At 34.4% G+C, this 24,148-nt stretch overlaps 2 protein-coding genes across 2 annotated transcripts; one reads left to right on the top strand and one right to left on the bottom strand.

Annotated features, from left to right (window-relative positions):
• Positions 1–10,033: 10,033 nt before the first annotated feature.
• Positions 10,034–12,340, top strand: LOC131624914 (uncharacterized). The gene is made up of 3 exons (XM_058895844.1): positions 10,034–10,392; positions 10,513–10,629; positions 11,874–12,340. The coding sequence occupies exons 1-3, from the start codon at positions 10,105–10,107 to the stop codon at positions 12,060–12,062; spliced, it is 594 nt and encodes a 197-aa protein (XP_058751827.1). The 5' UTR covers positions 10,034–10,104; the 3' UTR covers positions 12,063–12,340.
• A 6,622-nt stretch (positions 12,341–18,962) lies between these two features.
• LOC131624905 (uncharacterized protein At4g38062-like) lies at positions 18,963–22,623 on the bottom strand. Its single transcript, XM_058895832.1, has 3 exons — positions 22,458–22,623; positions 19,389–22,190; positions 18,963–19,203 (listed from the first exon to the last, which is right to left on the bottom strand). Exon 2 carries the CDS (start codon positions 22,174–22,176, stop codon positions 19,426–19,428), a length of 2,751 nt encoding a protein of 916 aa, XP_058751815.1. The 5' UTR covers positions 22,177–22,190; positions 22,458–22,623; the 3' UTR covers positions 18,963–19,203; positions 19,389–19,425.
• Between the last annotated feature and the right edge of the window lie 1,525 nt (positions 22,624–24,148).

Below are 24,148 nucleotides of genomic sequence, written 5' to 3'. Positions count from 1 at the left end.
TAAACCTTCATTTTTAGGACAGGTTGCTACACAACCACACAGGGCAATGATCAGAAATATCTCTCTTTCCAATCCATTGACCAACCACCCCCCAAGATGAGATTATATTGTTGGAAATAAGAAACCTATCGATCCTGCTTTTCGATTTTCCATCCCCACTAAACCACGAGAATCTCTTGCCCTTGCAAGGCACATCAACAAGCCCAATTTTGTCAATAAAATCCGAAAACTCACTCCATTCGGTATTGGCACTTCTAGAAGAACTACCCCATCTCTCGCTTCTCTTTTTGACCGCATTAAAATCTCCCGCTATTATCCATTCTCCATCTTGAAATTTATTTTTTAGCACAAGCAGACGATTCCATAAAACACGTTTTTAAGGCCTAGCACAATCAGAATAAATATTAACCACATAAAAATACTCTCCTTTCCACAAAACTTTTGTTCCTAAGAAGCCTGGCCCCGAAAAGCTAGCCTCTACAGAAACAGAGCTAGATTTCCAAATAGACAGTAAGCCACCGGAGGATCCTGCCGAAACCGAAAAAGAAAAAGCCATATCTTCATCTCCCCACAAGCTTCTAACCAACTCCTCATTAACTTCTTTGAAATTTTGTTTCCTGTAAGAGAAAAAAATCTGCCCTCCCTTTTGCTATTTAACTCCTGATCTTCTTCCTTTTAATAAGACTACCACCCCCCCTTATATTAAAACTTCCAACAATCATTTAAAACAGTTTAGACTCCCCTTCCTTCCTTCATTATCACTAACAATGTTCTTAGAAATAATCCCACCTATCACAGGACCGACCCCTAGCTTATCAATTTCAAGATTTAGTCTATCATTACCACTTCTTCCAAAGTTAGAGAGAGTTCTAAAATTGCACCTAACTATATCAGATTCCACCGACTGAGATTCGAAGAACGGAGATTCGATACAATCACTAGAACTATTCAACGACAAGTTGCCGCGAAGATTAGGATTCAGAGATAGAATGGTTTAGATTCTTACTATTCAGATTCCACCGGCTGAGATTCTTACTAATATGATTTAGTTTATATAATGGTTTTTGATTGATTCTTCTTACTAATATTCTTACTAATAGAGGGAGTTAGTATATTCTTACTAATATTGATTGTTAAAAGTTTTGAAATAATGGTTTTTAATTGATAGTTCATTATCATTCAAATATTGCATTATTATTTTTATATTGTCAACCAATTTTAATAATTAAATTATCTGAAATATTATATTATTTTAATAAATCATTGTCAAACTTTTGATTAAACTGTTAACTACATGTGCATAGCCCTGTTATGAAAGCGTAAAACTAATAAAATAGCTAGTGGGGGGAAGAAGTGGGTTAGTTGAATTAATAGTGTTTATTTAAATGGTATATAAATGTTGTCATGAAAATATCAGTTAAATGCATGCAATTGAGTGACAATTACCTTCTTTATTATCTAAAAGGGTGGGGGTTCAAATCCTTTGGATTTCAAAATTTTGGGTATTTAAACTTACAATAGTTAATTTTTCTAATTTTCTAATCATCAAGTCAACTGTCATGTCATCAAATTTTGACCTAAAATTAGAAGAGGGACTAAAATCCTAAAAAAATAATATAAGGGATTAAAACTACAAAAATTAAAAATTGGGGTTCAAAATTGCAATTAAACCTAAATACAAATGAAAATATCAAAACCTTGACATATATTTAATATTCTAAATTATCATAAATAAATAATAAAATACATAGTAAAATAAACAAGGCGAGTTCAAGGATGGGTGCAGGGAGGGTATTAGTGTTCCCATTACCCGACCTGTCCCCATATTTTGTAATCGGAGAAACCCAAACCCAGTCAAAGCAGATTTTCCTCATCAAATTTGGGGCGGATTTGGATGGGTACCCACGGGTACAAGTTATGTTGTCATGCATATGCAAGACTTGCTTGATGGTTCATTTGCAATTGGTTTTGTACATGTTCTTTTTGTCGTCCGACTTCCTCGCGAGGCCTCAACATGCTCCCAACGCAAAAGATCACGATGCACATCACTCTCTTGACTCTTTTTACCATTTTTATTTCCCCTTTTGGGTTGTATATCACTGGTGGAGGATACATGAAAGTTGTGGATGGATATGTTAGTTTTCAAACCTTTTTATTCATTACCCTCTAGCCAACTATATTCAATGTACTAAAATATTCATTACCCTCTAGCCAACTATATTCAATGTACTAAAATACCTCTTGAACTCTTAACACTCTTCTTTTAAATCCAATTGTGTCTCATTAACGTCTTAAGTAACTTCATGCTCTTTAATGTTTAGTTTCTTCCAAAACAAATTAATGGATTCTAACGGTATAAGGTCAATTTGTATTTGAAGAATTGCAATTTCACAAGCACAAGGTAACTCATGTGTTGTTCTATGAAGCAACCACATGCCTCTTTGTCAGAACCAATAAATTTTACCCTTTCCAACTCCGTTGCAACATGTTGTATAAATTATCTTGATACAAAATTGTGCAATTTGGAGTAAAATAGAGGTTTATACAAATGTTTAATGTTGGCAATGCTTTTTTGAAATGATACTTTGATTGCACCTAGTTGTAACTTCAACATGGTGTTCACAGCATCCCAACTACTGCACAAATCTCTTGGGTTAGTAGTCAACATGTATTGAGTCTCCAATGAGCAGACTCAACCCTAAAATACAAAAATTGAAAAAAGGTTATAAATTGATAAATAGTAATGTAACAAAATTTCACTTATTATCACTTACTATTGTTTATTGTTTGTTGCGGTCCAAACAACATTAAGTTTAGTCCCACTTACTATTGTTTATTGATTTTGATTATTGCTTGTATATTTTGTGCCCTAGTTGTTTTGAAAATTATACGTGTTTGTTTTGTTGTGTTGACTGAAAACATCTAGGATTTTTGCTTTGACACTGATGGTAATGTTTGATTTACCCTTCTTTATTCTTATAATGTGTAGGATATAGAGTTATTTAAGGTTGTATTTTATACCAAAGGGTCATTTGTAAAGGATGTAAGGTTAATATATGAAGGGGGATGTTTATGCTATAAGTGGGCAAGATTCTGATTTTTGGTCATACATTGAAGTCTGTGACTTAATTAAGGGGGTGGACTCTTCGTTTAAAATTGAAGATGTGAAAATATGGTGGAAGGCTGGACATAGATATCTTAAAAAGGATCTAAAACCATTTGCTAATGATAAGGATGCAACAATGTTAGATTTGTGTGTTGAGAAGAGTAAGTGTGATGTTGAGATATATATATATATATATATATATATATATATATATATATATATATATATATATATATATATATATATATATATATATATATATATATATATATATATATATATATATATATATATACAAAGCCGAGATTATCAAGGGGTGAGAAGAATTATATGGAGAGGTAAATAGAAAAACAAAAAGGCCATGAATATGTTGAGAAAAATGAAGATGCTAAGGACAGTGAATCATTTGGAGACTCTTTGGATAGTATACACTTTGAAGATAGTGAAGAAGAGAGAACGCACGATTTTAATGAAGACATATGTGAAGGGTTATATAATGGTGTGGATAATGGTGCTTCTTAAGAGCCTGTTGTTGATGTTGGTAGATGTCAATGGATACATAAAGGTTTGAATACATTTGAGATAGATAGGGAAAATGTCATTAAAGAAGATTACATGACTGATGAGCTTAATAGTAGGGTAGATGATGATAATGCTGATGATAAGCCTTCACTGATAAGGTTTAATGAAGATGAAAAACTTAAATAAGAATTCTTATTCAAGGTGGGAATGGAATTCTCATCTTTGAAGAAATTTAAGAAGGTTGTATTGGAACACAATGTGTTGAATGGCCGGGAGTTAAGGTTTGCCAAAAATGATGAGAATAGGTATAATGTTGTCTCCAAGGACAAACAACAATGTTACATAGCAGAGTTTTGAGAAAAACATCATTTAGGATCAAAAATCTATTAGCACAAGTATGGAAGAAAGTTCTTAAACAAGAATGCTAATGTTGATTGGGTATCTAGAGTGATTATTGACAAGTTGAAGAGAAATTCAGGTATGAAATTGAATGAAGTTGTAGCAGATGTAAGACTGAGGTTTGCTACAGAAATCACTAGATGCAGGGCTTTCTAAGCAAGGCAGCTAGCTAGAAATATTGATGAAAAACTAACCATTGAATAAAATCATATATCTCATAACAAGATGAATACCCATCCTTACCTTAGTTCAAAATCTTCAACCTAGGGTTGCCTCCTTCTCCCTTTCTCTTTTCTCTTCTTCCTCTTCTTCTCTTCTTTTCCTCTTTTCCTCTTTTCTTACTATCTTTCTCTTTTATCTTAATTTATGAAAACCTTACTAATACCATATTATCTAAATGGGCTTACTAATTAACACCTCCACTATTCATATTATCTCAACATAGGCCCAATTAGCTTATATTCTCATTTTCACACTTACTAACCCCAAAACACTTATATCACAATTATATCACAAAACACATATTTAATCAATTATCATACCACATAATAATTAATAAAACAAACAAATAATAAATAAAATAATAAATACTAAAATGGAATGCTGCACTTCATGTTTGATCAACAAAAGATATGATTAAGGGTTCAATTTCAAGTATGTGTAATGTTACTTCTTGATGACAATGTTGTTACATTTGTGCTATTATGTATACTGGGATTAGTGCTTATATTTGAGGAAGAATATTCTGAGTTTTAATACAGGTTTTTTCTTAGTCATTTATATGTTAACTTCAAGAAGAAGTTTGGAGGTTGTACAATGTACATAGATCCCATTATGACTGCAGCAAAGGCAACCTTTTTGGAAGCACATGAGGATAACATGAATCAAATTAAGGAGGTGAATTTAGATGCTTTTGAATGGCTAAATGCTACACCCATACCTAAGTGGTGTAAGCATGCATTTCCTTTTTACTCTAAGTATGATTTTCTAATGAACAATCTTAGTGAACCATTCAATGTAACTATTTTGATGCAAAGGAATAAACCTATTATTAGCATGTTTAAGTGGATTAAGAACTATCTTATGGGTAGGTTTTCTACTCTTAGGGAGAAGGTAGAAAATTACAAAGGACAGATCATGTCTAAACCACTTAGGAGGTTAGATAGGGAAATAGAAAAAATGAAAATTGGTTACCAACATCTGGAGGTAGATTAACACTTCAAGTAACTCATGCCATGTTCAGAGATAGTTTTATTGTAGACTTGGAAAAACATACTTGTTCATGTAACTTTTGAGACTTGGTTGGGATTCCATGTAGACATGTTGTTTCAGCCATACATAGGAAGGTTGATGATCCCATTAAATATATACACAAGTGTTATCATAGGACTACTTATGTATCATGTTACAATGAAGTTATCACTCGCATAAATGACCAAAAACAATTGGCCAGGGATTGTTGATCCTGAAATATTACCACCAAGTTTTAAGAGAGGTCTAGATAGACCAAAGAAACTCCGAAGAAGAGATCCAGATGAGGCATCCCAAACAAGATGACAAAGGACAAACACATGTCATATGTGCAAGACATGCTTAAAATATGGGCACAATACAAGAACATGTAAGAAAAATAAACAAATTACAGTTGTTAAAGGTGAATTTTCAAGAGATGTTGAAACACCCACCCAAGGAAGCCAAACTCAAGGACCGAAAAATAGGGTAGGCCAAAGTAACACTTGTTTGGAAACAAAGTTTAATTTATACTTTTATTTAATATTTTTAATGACTTGTTTCAAATCTCTTGGTTGTAGGGTAGGCCAAAAGGGACTACCAAAAAGGAGGTACAACTAAAAAAAACTATTGCATAACCTGAAGCTCTAACTACTGAACAACCTGAAGAAACCCCTCCACAACCTGAAGTGACCCCTACTCAATCTGAGGTAAACCCTACACAATCTTCTGTAAGTTGTGTTGAGGCAATGAAAATGTATTGTGGTATAAATCTTGATGAATTGGAAGCATTGTTGAATGATAAAGACATACTAGTCATTGAACCACTTAGTGTTGATACTAGTCCTGCAAAACCATCTGACAATGTCAAATAGTCTGTAAATGTTAACCCAAATAGGCCTGCTGTCAGAACCTTCTTTGGTACAAGACCAAAAGTGCCTAAGTTTACTGTCAATCCATTGCCAACTGAAGCCAACAAGCCAAGTATGAGTGATGTTGTAAGTGTGTAACTTATTCCACTGAAATTGTTTGGTAATTTATGTTTATTATCTTGATAACTTTATGATGTTATAACAGGTGAAAATAATGATATCATCAAGGAAAAAATCCAAGAATGTTACATCTCCAAAAAGACAGAGTGACAGACTTAGGACTCTAAAGATACATAATATTGTGGGACTTGGGAGGGATCAAAAGGATCCATTTGTCATTCCTGAAGAAGACACAAGTGTTGACAATGCTAAGGGAAGAAGAATTGAAATGACATCCAGAAGAACATGACTCATTGAAGACTTAGGAGTGAAGCTTATGGACTACGAACCTTATGTGTTTTGTTTGAAACTTATGTACTATGAACTTTATGTCTTTTGATGTATTTTGTATTGTGTTTTGAACCTTAAATATGATGTATTTTGAAACTTATGTAATAGAGCTCAGCATGAAGTACTCTTATGTCATCAATCTTATGTATTTTGTATTCTATCTAAAATCATCTTGCAAATTACAGTCAGGTTACAACCTATTTATGCAAAATTTTGCAAAATGTGTCAACTTAATCATAACAAAATATATTGCAACAACTACATTGCAACAACTATTACATCACAAATTTTGTCTAAAACACATCATTTTGCAACTTTAATCAAATTCAGCAACCATATTGAAAATTCAGTACATTAATCAAGTTCAACAACTACATTGCAACATTAATCAAGTAAACAACTGCATTGCAAAATCAATACATTACACCAAGTTCAGCGACTACATTTCATAACAAAATACACATTGATCATAAAGGACACAGCAAGACAGAACATCTTCAATCTTCCATGAAATTTCTCTATTTTCAACTTGGCCTTCAAGTTCTTGTTCTTCTTCCTTGATTCTTCATACATATATCCCACCGATACCATGACTTCCAACTCTAAGTTCGTAGTGACTCCATCTTCATTTCCAAATTTTTCAGGGAGATCTTCATCCCATCTGAATAGATTACACGTATCAACACTCCTCCAATAAAGACATCTCTAAAACAATCTTCCTTTACTTGGTCCATCAAAGTAACCAAGACGCTTGAAGAAAAGGATGATGGATGAATTTCACAATGGAGAAAGAAGATGAACAAAATGGAAGTAATTTAGATCAAATGATAACACAGTAATCTTTAAATTGACTCATTGTACATTCTGTGTGTCATAAAAATATAAAGAATTAATTATTTAATCCACCTGTCTTGGCACATCAGCACATCAGCAGCCGTTACTTATATTTGACGTTAAAAACATTGTTTAGACGGAAAATTTTGAAAAACGTCTTTTTAAAAAATATTTAGAAATATTTAGAGGGAAAAAAAGTTCATTAACCCTTTTTATTTATATTTATCAAAGTAGACCAATACAATGGGTTGGGTTTATAAGATATTTTAAATATACAACTTTCCCTTTTCTTCCCGTAAAATTTGTATCCCTCAAAAAGAAATGGGAGAATCTTCAGAGAAAACGAAAAACGAAGCAGTGAAGATATCCGTAGATTTAGCATAATTAAACAGAGGAAATTCAAGCGTTTCAAGCATGATAGTTCTGCGCATGCGTCGCCCCCGGTAGCAAGTAGGATACCCCTGGCTGAAATTGACCAACCACGGTCTTCACAGTCCAACACTAATCTTTTGCATCGGACACAACCTTCTCCATCTAATAATTTTGTACACACACCGCCAAAAGTGTTCGCGATTAATCAAATGGGCACAAATCTATTTCACAGGTTTTCTAATGTAGCCATTCCGACAACAAATGAGAATCAGAACCCAGCTTTGCTGCCACCATATTTGTAAGTATGTCTCCGACGTTACAAAGTTGTCAAATTTTTCATATGTATAATAAATGTATGATGTTTTTTTGCAGAAGTGCGACAACAATGAACAATTTTCCAAATCCACATACAATCAAACGTGGTAGGGGTCGTCCTAAGAAGGTTCTTGGAGTACCAGACAGAGCCTATAACCTTGTGCGTAATGACCAAACTTCAATGATCACACCAACAAATCTAATGGAACAGCAATCTTCAAGTGTTTCTAGGTAATGTATATACTTTCTGAGTCTACAATTTTTTTGTACAACTAAGTACATATCTGTTCTTTTTGCATCACAGATTTAGCAACTCAGTCAACTATATATCACCGATAGTACATGTTGCCGGAAGTTCACATACAACAACTACCCCTGAGCGTTCCAATGTTTTTACACCTACAGTCAACCTGGATTTCGAGAGTGATGCTGAGACTGACTCAGACTATGATCCTTTCGCAGGTAAATACCGTATGTTAATCACAATATATATAACAACAACTGCAGAATGTCTTGGTGATGATGAAAATATAATATGACAGTATGATAACACTTGATAATAACTGATGTAGTGGTATCTTACAAGCTCAGTTAACTAGCACTAACATATGGTTGCTGATTACAGTACAAGAATCTAATTTTATGTATGTAATTCTAAACACTTTTTTGTTTATTCAGGCGATGAGAAAGAATTTTTGAGCAGTGATTCTATTGATAGATCAGAAGCAAACGACAACGAGGCATTCGAGCATTTGACTCCTGAATTCTTAAGTTGTTTGAAAACTTCTGGTCTACCTAATCATTCCATGAAATTAAAGATTGGCACTACCATTATGTTGATTAGGAATTTGGATCAATCTGAGGGACTTTGCAATGGTACAAGGTTGACCGTTTCAAGGTTAGCAAATCATGTCATCGAGGCTAAGATTATATCAGGTACTAATATTGGAAACACTATTTACATACCTAGGATGTCTCTGTCTCCTTCTCAATCTCCTTGGCCATTCAAACTTATTAGAAGACAATTCCCCATAATTGTATCATTTGCCATGACAATAAATAAATCTCAAGGCCAATCATTGGATCATGTTGATTTATATTTGCCTAAAGATGTCTTCAGCCATGGACAACTATATGTTGCAATGTCTAGAGTGAAAAGCAAAGGAGGTTTGAAAATCCTCATTCATGACAAAGAGAAAATCCCATTAGTTCAAACTACTAATGTGGTTTTCAAAGAAGTTTTTCACAATGTTGTATAAGTAATTTAACTCATTTTCTACACTATTATAGCCTTTTAAATTCTTTGTTTTATAATATGTCATGTTCGTTAAATACTTTTATTTTTCATATGTGGTACATTAGGAGATAATATATCATCTTCAATGGTTTACTTTTATATAATATAATTATTTGCTAAGTTATTGATATTCTTAATGATATTTTTCTTTATTTTAGGAAATTGATGCTGAACAACATTCTACTTGGCATTAGCAAAGCACTTTTGAGGATTACAATCAATATTCCATCTTCTATTCTAGAATTGCCCAAAACTATAATATTAAGACTTGGTTTTTTGTATCATCTTAAAATAGCCTGTAATCTTACATAATTATAATTTTGACATCTATATTTTAAGGGAGAAATTTACATATTTACTAATTATGGGCAACACTAACATAATATGTCCGAAATTATGATTTCATTCTTACAACTTACATATGTGTACATTGCGCTTATAATATATTATACATATTAAGAATAAACTTACCCGTGCGAACGCACGGGTCTCCTACTAGTTTGACGTTAAAAACATTGTTTAGACGGAAAATTTTGAAAAACGTCTTTTTAAAAAATATTTAGAAATATTTAAAGGAAAAAAAAGTTCACTAACCCTTTTTATTTATATTTATCAAAGTAGACCAATACAATGTGTTGGGTTTAAAAGATATTTTAAATATGCAACTTTCCCTTTTCTTCCGGTAAAATTTGTATCCCTCAAAAGAAATGGCGGAATCTTCAGAGAAGACGAAAAACGAGGCACTGAAAATAATCGAAACATTCCAAATTCTCCCAAAACTAGTCGTTTTCGATCTCGATTACACTCTCTGGCCATTCTACTGCGAATGTCGATCCAAACGCGAAACGCCATCTCTCTATCCCCACGCCATGGGAATCTTGTTGGCTCTCAAGCACAAAGGAATCGACATTGCAATCGCTTCTCGATCGCCAACTGCAGATATTGCTAAGGCTTTTCTCAACAAATTGGGAATTACCTCATTCATTGTTGCTCAAGTCTGTGTTGTATTTTTGACCTAATTTTTGTTGAATTTTACTAGTTAGGGTTTTGTTGAGTTTTACGAGTTAGGGTTTTGTTGACCTAATTTGTGTTGTGTTGAACTAATTTTTGTTCAGGAAATATATTCTAGTTGGAGTCATAAAACGGATCATTTTCAGAGGATTCATTCGACTACTGGAGTTTCGTTTCAGGATATGCTCTTTTTTGATGATGAGAATAGGAACATTCAAGCGGTAATAATAATCATCATTTATAATAATCATACTGCATGTTTGAATTAATGTGGAGACATTCGTTGCGGTCGTCGCAGAGTGAATTAACCACAATTTGTTCTTTTAAAATAAAAACGGTGAATGATTGTTTTAGTATCTGCACCTGCTAGTACTATTTTGTCGCGGTCGGTTTTTTAAAACTTTGGTTTGAACATAGTGTAAACGGTCCGCGACACTGATTGTGGTGGTCGCAATGTAAATTAACCACAATTTGTTCTTTACCATAGAAACGGTGAATAACATTATGGGTATTGACACCTTGGTATCGGCACCTACCAGTACCTTTTTGTTGCGGTCGTTTTTGCGGTCGCGGACCGTTTTTTAAAACCTTATTTTGAACATAGTGTAAATTAGGTTTTGGTTTTGGAGGAGTCAAAATTAGTTATAGAAGAGAAAAATTGATTTTTACATGTTTGGTTGGTTGCTTTAGAATGGAATTGATTTTTTCTCTAGAATTGATTTCAACTTAAGCTAGAATTTGAAAAGTTTTGATTCTAGAATTGATTTTTAGACTCATTTTACTTGAATGTATCAAACCATAAATTACCTTAATACTAGAAGTGTAGTGTTGATTTTTGAATGATTATGAGGTGTTTGGTTTTTCTAAAGTAAAATTGATTCTGTCTCTAAAATTGATTAGAATTTGTAGCTTTTGAGTTTAAACGTGGTTTTTACACTTAAATTTGATGTTTAATTAAATTATTTTACATCCGATTCACCTTTAACCAGAATCAATTATAGAAAATCAGTTCACTCATAATCAGTTCTCTTCACTTCAAAACCAAACACGCTCACAATCAATTTATATGAAATCAGCTTTTGTCATTGTTCAATCAAACACACAGTTAGAGAATTGATTTTGATTTCAGAATTGATTTTGCCTTAAGTGAAAATTTGGAGCATTTAAAAGCAATAAATAAATAAATTTGGAGCATTTTCTTCTACTATTGATTATATTGTTTAGCACACTTTTACATTAATGTATCCAATTATAAAAACACTAATTTTCAACGTATTTTAAGTTAAAATCATTTTTTTATATAGTTGCAAAACCAATAACACCATGCAAACATGATTTTGTCAAGTTCGATCATTAATCCAAAATCCATATGTACTTGTAATATATTTGTACTAGTCATATTAATGGAGTGTTGTTTCTCTTCATTTTTCCATCTTAGTTACTACTGCTTCATAATATTTGACAGGTCTCTAAAATGGGAGTGACTAGCATTTTGGTTGATAATGGAGTAAATCTCGGAGCCCTATCTCAAGGTCTTACACAGTTTTCTCGAAACTGTAATACATCACAGAAGAACAAGCAGAAATGGCTTTCCAACTATTCTAAAAAGCCAGATTCTTCCAACCCTGCCCCATCAAATTCAACGTCCAAGTAAAAAATTTCTCTGGATTTTATTTGGATTCTTGATGAATTTGAACATATGTTGTAATTGTTATTACTTGAATGATAGTCTCAATCAAATTATCCAATCAATACAAAAGTTAGGTAGCTTTGAAGGCACCACCTTCATTTTCATGTAACATTATTACGACGGAACATGCTATCTTGTTGCTTATGATGCTGTTGTACTCATGCATTAATGTTACTTTGCGTCGTGCTAGCTCTGCTGTCTATATTGACTGTGTTGAGGAACACAGAAGTTTAATTGCTCCATTTTTTTGGGTACTTCTGATTACAAATTCTTTGGAGTACTTGCCCCTGAAAATATAGCTTTCTGATGAATGCCATAGGTAAAAAAATTTGAGTGTGCATGGAATATGGATTTAGTATCCACATACCAAAAGCTAACTTTAATCTCTGTCATGAACTTCACCATCAGCAGCATCCAACACAACATGCAACACAAAATTCTCTGTAAATTTTCTATCCAACAAGAGCCTGCACATGTTGTGGCCAACTTCACTCTCTTGCAGCACTTTGTTAAGAGTACAAGAACAATCCTCCAATAACAGGTGTTCAGTGTGGGTGTTGATGCAAGCCATAACATATGCAAATTTGTTTTCTATGGGGTTGAAGAATATGGACTTCTTTTTTAAAGTTGTCTACGAGTATTGTTGATTTGTATGAAAATTTAACCCCAAATTTAGATTTTATAGCTTAATACAAACTTTACTTTAATTAGATTTTAACAAATATGCGTTGACAATGTGAAAAGAAAAGGTTTACGGTCATCCAATTGTAAAGATATCTAATGATATATTGGAAATGATTTAATCAAAGTTGTCTTTGAAGCGTGTAAAACAGACTACTGACAAAACCTAAAATTTAGAGTCGTCTTTAAAGCATGTAAGACAGACTCAAATATAACCGCTATTTGTTTTATCATGGTTAAACTATGACTAATCTAAACAGCATTGTCAAAGTTAAACTATTGTTAATCTACACCTCTCCAAAAACTTTGAGATGGCATTGGATTTAAATGATATGTTTTCTATGTAAATCTCTTATATTTAATGAAAAATATACTCACCATATTACTTCTTTAAAAGATACTACATTTTTGCAAAATTCCAGATTAAGTGGAGAGAAATAGAGAATTGCATGTTTAAATTTGTGCTATAACAAATCAAATATCTTTGCTGATTTTTATTTTGTGAGTTGTGTTTACATGAAAATTTTCAATTGAATATACGTGAAAATGCCATCATGATGTAAACATTGTCTCAACAAATTTATATGAGGTAAATTTCATTGGAACTTGAGTAGTTAACATAAAATGGTGAAGTTTGATCACAGGTTCCATTTGTTGACATCATAAAAGATACTAGTTTTTTTAATCAAGTTTTTTAGAGATTATAGAAAATGAATGTTTGCAAACTGGAGAAGATGATTCAATGTGCAAAACTGGAGATGGAGGTGTCAATAATTCTTGGCTTCATACTTTTCTCATTATTATTTTTCGTATATATAAAGGTTACAGGGCTATATCGGTAATTACACTAAATAAATACATTTAAACTAATTCCTATTCACATCCCCCCTCAAATTGATGCTGCTTGTCAATGAGCATCAATTTGCTAACAAGAAACTGATGACGTGGACGCGGAACAGCCTTGGTAAGAATATCTGCAATCTGCAACTGAGTACTGACATGAGGAAGTGATATTATTCTGTCATCATAAGCGTCACGGGTTGAGTGACAATCAACTTCAATATGTTTGGTGCGTTCATGAAAAACAGGATTCACAACAATTTGGATGGCACTTGTATTGTCAGCATAAAGTGAAGTTGGCTCTATTTGAGGAAATCCAAGTTCAGCCAAAAGACCACGAAGCCAAATTATTTCAGAACAAGCAGCAGACATGGCACGATACTCAGATTCAGTAGAAGATTTAGAGACTCTCGCTTGTTTCTTACTTTTCCATGAGATCAATGAAGAGCCAAGAAACATGCACCAACCAGTGACAGATCGTCGAGTATCAGGGCACCCTGCCCAATCGGCATCACTATAAGAACTCAATTTAAGAGGAACGCCAGTAGGAAAGAATAAACCACGATGAGAGCTTCCCTTCAAGTAACGAATTATACGTCGAACTGCTGCCAGGTGTAGGTGGCGAGGAGAGTGCATGAATTGACTTACTTGTTGAACAGCAAATGATATGTCAGGGCGAGTAATAGTCAAGTAATTAAGGCTACCCACGAGTTGACGATACAATAAAGGATCATGCAACAGATCACCATCATCACGATGATATTTAACATTAACCTCAAGAGGAGTATCTACTGGATTAGCCGATTGCAGACCAGCCATAGAAATTAAATCTGTGGCATACTTGTGTTGATGGAGGAATATGCCCTTGGATGTAGAATGAACCTCAAGACCAAGAAAATAATGCAAATTACCAAGATCTTTCATATGAAACGCTGCTTGTAACTGTTGTTTAAGGCTTTGAATGGAAGCATGATCAGAACCAGTAATAATCATATCATCAACATACAGAAGAAGTAGGACAATTCCAATAGATGTTCTATGAATAAATAGAGAAGAATCGTACTGACTCTGAGTAAAGGAAAACCCAAGTAAAGTGGAGCGAAATTTTTCATACCATGCTCTAGGCGCTTGTTTCAAACCGTATAAGGAGCGTTTGAGCTTGCACACACCCTTAGATGACGGAAATAAACCTTGAGGAGGAGTCATATAAATATCTTCCGCCAGATCACCATGAAGAAAAGCATTTTTCACATCTAATTGATGAAGAGTCCACCCGTTAGAAGCAGCTATAGAGAGTACCGTACGGACATATGTCATTTTGGCAACCGGTGCAAATGTCTCATCATAATCAATTCCATATTCCTGCTTGTTTCCTAAGGCAACCAAGCGAGCCTTGAAACGGTTAAGGGACCCATCAGAATTCAATTTCACAGAATACACCCATTTGCAGCCAATGGGTTTAACATCAGGAGGACAGGAGACAATATCCCATGTGAAATTCTCTTGAAGAGCTTGAAGTTCCTCATTCATTGCTTTTATCCAACGTACATCTTTAACAGCCTGTGAATAGCAAGTAGGAATAGATATGCTAGAGAGTGTGGCAGTCAGAGAAGTATGTGAGGAATCATACCTGTCTGGTGAATATCTATCTGGTGCCCGAGATATTCGACCAGAACGTCGTGGTTCAACCATTACAGGATCAGGTGGCGGTTCAGCGTCGGGAATGGGTGTGGGAACCTGCTGTTTGTGTTTTCTGACATATACATGACCTGGTTTATAGCGTTCTATAGATTGATGCATAATAGAAAACTTAGGAAGAGTAACAATATCATTCATGACAGGAGAAACACATGGAAACATAAACTGATTATCAAAAAATGTCACATTCCTAGAAATACGAAAACGATGGTTAGTGACATCATAACACACAAATCCCTTATGAGAGTGATTATACCCCATAAACGCACATTGAACAGACTGCGCTCCAAGCTTATGCCTTTCAAATGGAGGTAAGTGAACAAAACAAACACATCCAAAGGTATGTAAATCATTATAATTAGGCTGAATTTTAAAAAGACGAAAAAAGGGAGAATCGAGATCAATAACCGTAGAAGGAAGACGATTGATCAAGAAGACAGCTGTGGAAAGAGCCTCCACCCAAAATCGGGGTGGTACAGAAGCTTGAAGAAGTAAAGTGCGGGTCACATCAAGCAAATGACGATTCTTGCGTTCTGCCATCCCATTTTGTTGGGGGGTATTGGGACAAGATCGTTGAGACAAAATGCCTTTTTGTTGAAGAAATTCTTGAAACTCACGAGACATGTACTCACCACCAGAATCAGAGCGAAAAATTTTAACACTTTCATGAAATTGAGTTTCAACATATGTCAGAAATTTCTTAAACATAGAAAACACTTCAGATTTAGACCGAAGAAAATATATCCAAGTAAAACGACTATAATCATCAATAAATGTGACAAAATATTTATAGCGAGCATGAGAAACTACAGGAGACATACCCCATACATCACTATGAATCAGTTCAAAACAAGAGGAAGCCCGATAAGCACCAGACGGAAAAGGAAGTGTTTTACTTTTAGCTAATTTGCAAACAAAACATGAAAGAGAGGCATTAGAAACAACACTTTTATTTCCCAATAAACCATTTTTAAATAAATGAGATAAAACAGCAGAGTTAGGATGACCCAATTTTCTATGCCAATCCTCATAAGAATTCAAGACATTTTTACAAACAAGAGATAAATGACTAGAAATAAACTGAAGTGGAAACAGTCTTCCCACTTTAGGCCCCTTCGCAACCACCTTCCCCGACACCTGTTCCTGCACAAGGCAACCATCACGAGAAAAATTTACATTACAATTATTATCAACCAATTGACCAACAGATAATAAATTGGAAGCAAGTCCAGGTGCTACAAACACATCCCGAAAATCAGAGTTGAGGTCACCAACATTCGTGATAGAGAGAGCATTACCATCCGCAATTTGAATTTTCTGATTACCATGGTAAGAATGTAAATTTTGCAAGTATTCAGAAGAGGCGGTCATGTGATTGGATGCACCAGAATCAAGAAACCACGGGCGGGAAACATTCGAAGACTTACCCTGAATTCCCAAGGTTGATAGAGCGGAAAGTACCATCTGTTGGATTATTTCAGGTTGGAGAGCACCACCATTAGATGGATTGGTGATGGAAGGACCAACTGCAGAGCTGGTACTAGCAGAAAATGCTTGCACCGAACGTTGTGTTGATCGTGGAGGACGGGTGGGACAATCAGAGATAATATGGCCCCGCTTCTTGCAATAATTACAAAACTTCTTACTGCAACTCTGAGCAAAATGTCCAAATTGTTTGCAAGAGAAACATTGGACATGTCGAATATCACGACCTTTACCTCTACTATGAGGAGCATATGCAAACATAGCAGACTCAGAAATGACAACATCACGAGACATGGATCCTTGAGTAGCAAGACGCTGTTCCTCTCTGAGAAGTTCACCGACACATGTATCTAAAGAAGGAACGGGATTCCTATTCAACAAGGCACCTCTGACAACCTCAAATTCTGCACGAAGCTTCATGAGAAATTGATTTCGCCTACTAGTATTGTAGACCTCTTGGACATCCGCGAGAGAACTTTTGGGAACATCAACATGTATAATTGCAGAGTGTTCTGTCCACAAATTCAAAAAACCAGAATAATATTCTTGAACAGATAGATTGCCTTGTTTGTAATTGGCAATGTCTAGCTCCAACTGAAAACGTTTGGCCGCATTGTCTAGGTCATAGATACGCTTCAAGTAGTTCCACATTTCTTGGGCAGTGGAAAAAGATCGCAAATTATTAATCATGTGAGGATCAATAGTACCGAGAATCCAAGTGATAATCTGAGCATCTTCTATTTCCCATGCATCTAAGTCAGTTGTCTCTAACGGTGCCAAAGAGACATCGTCCAAGTGACTCCATAATCCTTTCCCTTTGACATACATCCGAAACTGAAATTCCCAAACAAGATAATTCTTTCCGGTAAAACGAACACAAATATGATCTATCTCTTCTTCGGAAGCCATAATATCAGAGATGACTTAAGAACAATTTTGTTAACGTAACAATTTTGTTAACGTGAAACAAGAAACACCAACGGAACACTGAAGAAAATACTTGCCGACACCAAGTCAAAACCCTAATTCAGAATAATTGCCGACACAGAGTCAAAACTCTAATTCAGAATAATTGCCGACACAGAGTCAAAACCCTAATTCAGAATAATTGCCGACACCGATACGATAACACGATCAAAGCAAACACGATTTGTAAGCACCCGAGATTAGAATCGCAATCTTGGAAGAGATTACCGAGAATCGAGATGATTTCAAGTACCGAGAAACGAGATCTACCGAGACGATTTCAAGAGCGACCCAGTGGGGTGTCGCTGAATAAAGGCAAGATTAACCTAAAACTCACAGGTTTGATCGAAAACCTACTGATACCATGTCAACAATTCTTGGCTTCATACTTTTCTCATTATTATTTCTCGTATATATAAAGGTTACAGGGCTATATCGGTAATTACACTAAATAAATACATTTAAACTAATTCCTATTCACAGGAGGACCAGACGCCTTTGAAGCGAGAAATGTCTCTACTAATACCATGTTAGAATTCAAATTCTATATATCCATTCACTGATAGAGAATTCTCGACTAAATCTTTTGAATCTCTGCCCTCACAAATTCAGTGTCAGTGCTCATAGTGTTAGAATAAAAATCAGAATAGTCATTGATGGACCTTTACCTGTCATTAGTCATGACAATGATATCATGGTGCACTAGTGGTGAATTGCCTGATATGGCACTCTTCTAAATTTTGGTACCGGATTAAAAATGACTTACCCTTCTCACACTATGATTTTAAATTTTATGTCTAGTAATCTAAGCTAAGCAATGTGTATACTTAATCTTCCATATTACTTTTAAAGCACATCTGTTATTCTGCTGTTGCTGGTCACCAGAATTCAGCTATCATCTGTTATTGACAATAGTTTGACTATTGAGTTTGGCCAATTTCATCAGTCACAAGTCTTGTCATCTACACCTGAAAACAGTTAAGAGTAGCTGGCGACTTTTGCCAGCATGCCGATCACAGATAAACAGAAGCTGACCAACAACCCATCACTGTCGATGATCATTGTCATTTACGGTTATGTTCATGTCAAACAAACATGGCATTGATGTCCATATTAAACTAATGGTTACCTTGCAATTATTTGGTCCTATAAAATTTATATAGAGCAAAAAAATTTATGAAATCACTGGAAAAAATTTGAAAGAATTGAATCATTGTATAGACTGGAATGCATGGACTTAGGCATTCAACTAATCCAAAAATCTGAGAATTCTTCCAACATTGTTCAACAAGACTTAGCATTGAACTAATCCAAACACCTCTAAAACAATGTGTCAATTAGTGAAACAACTAATGAAACAACAGAATACATGTATCAATATCCTAGATTCAATGTTCCCGGTTCAGTTTCAGCTTGCTTGAGAAACAAACAACACCTGCATGGTCCATAGGAAAATTTCTCAGATGATTTATCAAGGGAATAACAGTATAACAATGAATGGGACTAGCTACAATATCAATCATTTGCATTCCTAAACAAAACTGCAATACTTTGCACAAATCAGTAATAGGAATATAAAGACATAAACAACGAAACATGACAATATCTGAACTTGTATACCTTGTGCTTCAGCAACAGCATGAATTTCTTCTATGGTCTACATATGCAAACTGTTAACTTCTCTCAACGGCAATCGCGCATCGAAATTTTCTTCAATTTGTTTATTTGTGGGAGGACAAAGAAGATCATTTGCACTATCTTGAGAAGAACCATGTAGCTTATCACAAACAACGGAATCCATTGCCGTTTCATTTTCAGAAGTATGCAACATATTTCTTAGTTCTTCCTTCAACTGCAAATCCTCACTAGATAACAAATCACCAAGTTTGTCATAGATGTATTCTATCTGTGCCAACATGTCTTCCCTTTCTCTCGATAATTCTGTGATGTCTTGAAGCAAATTTCCTTTCTCAAATTTGATATCTGCAATTATCTGTTCTACCTCTTGCTTTTCCTTTGTCAACTTTTTAGTTTCTAACTCCATGTCTTCCAATGATGTTTGAAACTTCTTGGCTTCGTGTTTTAAACGGGAACATGATTCTTCAGTGTGTGTCAAATTCTCGTGCAAACTGTTAATTTCCAATTCCAACTTCATTATTCTTGTGTTCTTCTCTTCAACTTCTAGCTTTGTCAGGTATTCTACATTCTTCATAGCCTCGGTAAGCATGCAAACTTCAACCAACTTTTCCACTTGTTTTGAAAAAGAGAAGCACAGTGCATCTGTTAGATCTTGTTCTGAGGCTTTAGCTAGCTCCTGAAAGTGCTTTATAGTTTGATCTTTCTCATCTGTAGTCTTCCAAAGACGATCTTCGTTCTGAACAAGGGCTTTTTGGGCTTCCAAATGTGCAAGAACTGCATCTTCTAATTCTTTTTTCATGGACTCTTGCTTCAGGCACGCAACGGCTATATCTTTCTGAAGATCATTTATGCAACAATCCTTCTCGATTACTGTTTCGACAAGTTCATCATTCTCTTGCTTACACCTCTCTACTTCCTTTGTTTTCTCGGCATTGCAGGATTCCAGTAAACCTATCTGCAGATGAAGATCTTCAGTTTCCCTCTCCTGATCCTTGACAATGCAGAGAAGGTTTTTGTTCTCCCGCTTAAGAGCTTGCTCGTTCTCAATCCGTGATAAAAGAGAAGTTTCCATGTTTTTACAGGCTCTTTGAATTTCTTCATAGGAATCTCTAAGATCTTCAGCAGTAGACTTCCAGCTCTCTGCTTCACAATCTACTCGTTTAAAATCATCATTTATACTAGCCATTTGACGTTTTAGCTTCTCGAGAGCCTCAAATGCAACGTATCTCTCATGTTTTAGGGTGTTTTCCATCTGTAAGAGTTGCTCTTTCAATATAAACTGACCCGACAATGATTCCTCGAGCGATTTCTTCTGCTGTTCAACCTCTTCCTCCAACAGAAACTGTTGTTGTGCCAGAGTTTTTAGAGAATTATCTTTCACTCTCAGTTGCTCGGTAAAGTTTAGAACGATATCTTCATTCGCTTCAACACAGACCCCTTTACCGGTTTCTGTACCAAATGAATTGGAGTAACCCTCAGCCAGTACTGACTTAAAGATCAACAGTTCAATATGATTCTCTTCATTCGCATAGTAACATTTTTCCAATTCCATCATAAGCTCCCTAATTTCTTGTTCTTTGTCAGTCAATGCAGATTTATAACCAACAATATCGACCTCCAACTTCGCTATCTGATCATTCCATTGAGATTCTCTAGACTTGAGAGTCGAAGAACAATTCTTATGAACATCCTCCAACTTCCTCAGCTTGTTGCGAAGCTTTGATGTCATAGAATTCCCTCCCGCGTCACGAATCTGAGCTTCCCTAAACTCTTTAACCGAATCTCCCAATTCCTTATTATCTTGTTCAAGGTAAACGATTTTCCTCTTCAATTCTTTCACAACAGCCTCTTTCTCTCCCAACGAGTTTCTTAGCTCGGCTACCTCATCGTTCCTCATAATAGTCAATCGTTGTATCTCCGACTTCTTTTCCTCACACTGACCATAAACATCCTCAAAACTAGTCTTGAAGTCCGATATCTCAGCCTCCAAGAGCTTCCTCTTACTCTCTTCACGAGCCAACGCATGGTTACACATCTCCAAACGCGATTGAACCCCCTCCAAAGCTCTTGTCTGAGAATCCAAACTAATTTGCAACGAAGACAATTCGTCGAGCAACAAAGACCTCTCCTTTCCCCACTCCTCCTCGCTCGACCGATACTTATCTTGAAGCTGCTTATAAGCTTCTTCAAGATGCTTAAACTGTTCATTCCTCCATTTCATTTTATCTTGCACAGAAACATTCTGTTCCTGCAACCGCATTATCACATCCTCTCTCAATTCCATCGTCTCCGCTCGCATAACCTTCTCCTCAGCTTCGATATACTTCTTCTCAGCAGCCGATAACAACGACTTCAGACACGAAATTTCCTCATTTCTAGCAGAAACCTTCTGCTCCAAAGAACAGTTTCTCGCATTAACCTCATCCAAACTCGAAACCAGTTCACAATTACTCTCCTCCAATTTCAAAACCCTCTCAGTCAACCTTTCTTGAATCTTCTTATTCTCTAAACCTAAATGCATGATACATTTTTCCTTTTCACTCAAACTAGACTTCAGATCCTCATTAATTCTCTTCAGTTCATAAATCTCCTCCGACTTGAGATCGAGTTCTGCCGCTCGTTTCTCAGCCAGATTCGCAATTTCTTGAAATCGCTCGACGCGATCGTTCTTCAAACTTTCGATGTGTTGAGTTTTAACTCGGCATTCCGCCCTAAACTTCTCTAACTCTTTCTTGACATCATCTAACTCTGTCAGCACAGTATCCTCCATTCTTTAATTTATCCCTAAGAATTAAATTACATACAAATTTTTTCATCATTATGAACAAAATAAATAAAATACATACAGATTTGAATTTATTACTAGCAGGTATATTCATTGATCTTAATAAATTGAAGAATGCAATAATGAATTACAGATTTAAATGAGATTTATGTAAACTTTAATTTGAAAAATAGATCTGGTGAATAATAATAGTTTATGAGTAAATGCTTGAGATTATTGGAAGAACCAGAATAATGATGAAGATTTGTTGATGATGAAAACGGTACCTGAGAAATGAAGAAGAAGTGGAACCTGTTTGTTGTTGCTGAAATTTTGAAACGGAAACGGTTATGAATTATGAGACTGTGACAATGTGAGTGAGTGAGTGACTGTGTTTGAGAAAAGGCGGAGAGGGCGCGGTCTTTTATTTTCAAATTAGAGAATTTTTGGAGAGGAAACAAAGACTCAATACATTCAACATGTCTCACACGTGAGAACTAGTGTTTTATTTGTGAAAAAATAATGCTATATTTTTCAAAAAATAGATATTATGATTTTTTTTCTTTAAGTAGTGAGGGCAAATCTATACCTAAATTTATAATATTAAAAAAGTAATATCATTTATTTAAGTATAAATATTTTTTCATAGGTTCATAATTTTAAAATAATTTAAATAATATTTTAAGTTTTTTTTCCTTCATTTGATTAATATATAATTAAATTCTTTTTACATTATTTTTAATTTAAGTTCATTTTTTTAATTTAGAATAAGGTCTCTGGATTGATTGACCCGATCCTAACAATAACAATAAAGTTGTCATAGAGGTTATAAAAACTTTTATATTATTATTACTAAAAATTGATTTTAGTTGAATTTGGTTGAGATTTTTGTTGCACCATCTATTGACTATTAAACGGAATTTAATTTTTATTAAACGGAATTTAATTTTTATTTTGGACAAACTCGGTTATGCTTATTCGTTTAGAAATAATAACTATAATCTCTCATATGATTCAGTTGTTGTTAATTATGATTCTTTGAACAATAATCTTTATATGTTTGAGATTAAATGTCCTTATAACAAAAAATGCATATAGAGTCACATGATACAAAATAAAAATGGGGACAATTGCTCTACCTATCACAAAAAGATGGGTAGTGTACCTTCCACCAATCAGATGACACCATTTATTTTTTATATATTTAATTATTTATTATATAGAAAAATTCTATGATGTTTTCAATGCATTTTACACTAAAGGTAACCTTACCCACCTTTTTAAATAAAAATTAAATAAGAATTATGTCATTTTATTGCATTCAATGTGGATATTCTTGGATCCCTTGATTTTTCAAATTTTCAAATTTAAGGGTTAGCAAACAAACAAAATGAATTTTCAAAACAAAATGGATCCCTTATGTCTTAGAACTAACTCACATTAATATATGTGGTATTTTTCCTACAAGTTTTTGAAATGGATAACTGTATTTCACTTTGTTCATGGAGGATTACCCGAAATATGACTATTTATATTTAATTCATGAAAAATCTCAATTTCTAAACATGTTCAAATCATTCAAAGTTGAAATCGAACTACTTCGGAATACTAAACAAAAACATTCCTGAAAACATGGTTAGATTCAAAAACAAGATCTTAACGAATCTAACAATCACATTAAGATTACTTTAAAAAAGCTACGCAAGCTTAATATTCCTCATATACACAAAGTTCTCATTTGGAGAACTATCAATTAAGTCATCCATATTAAGAAATCTCTCAACATAAGAAATATCAATAGTCCTATCTTTTCCACCGTCTGTTTTTCCATCCATAAAACTATTGATTGTCTTTTTAAAAATTGTGACAAAGTCAAAGAAGTGTGGTTTGACTCCAATGTAGGTATCAACTTTAAGGACAGTCTAAATCTCTCTACTAGGGACTGGATTATCTATGTGATAAACAACATTTATCCTAA

Source organism: Vicia villosa, linkage group LG1 (assembly GCF_029867415.1).
Source record: "Vicia villosa cultivar HV-30 ecotype Madison, WI linkage group LG1, Vvil1.0, whole genome shotgun sequence".
Taxonomy (NCBI): Eukaryota; Viridiplantae; Streptophyta; class Magnoliopsida; order Fabales; family Fabaceae; genus Vicia; species Vicia villosa.
This window is presented reverse-complemented; position numbering and strand designations above follow the sequence as displayed.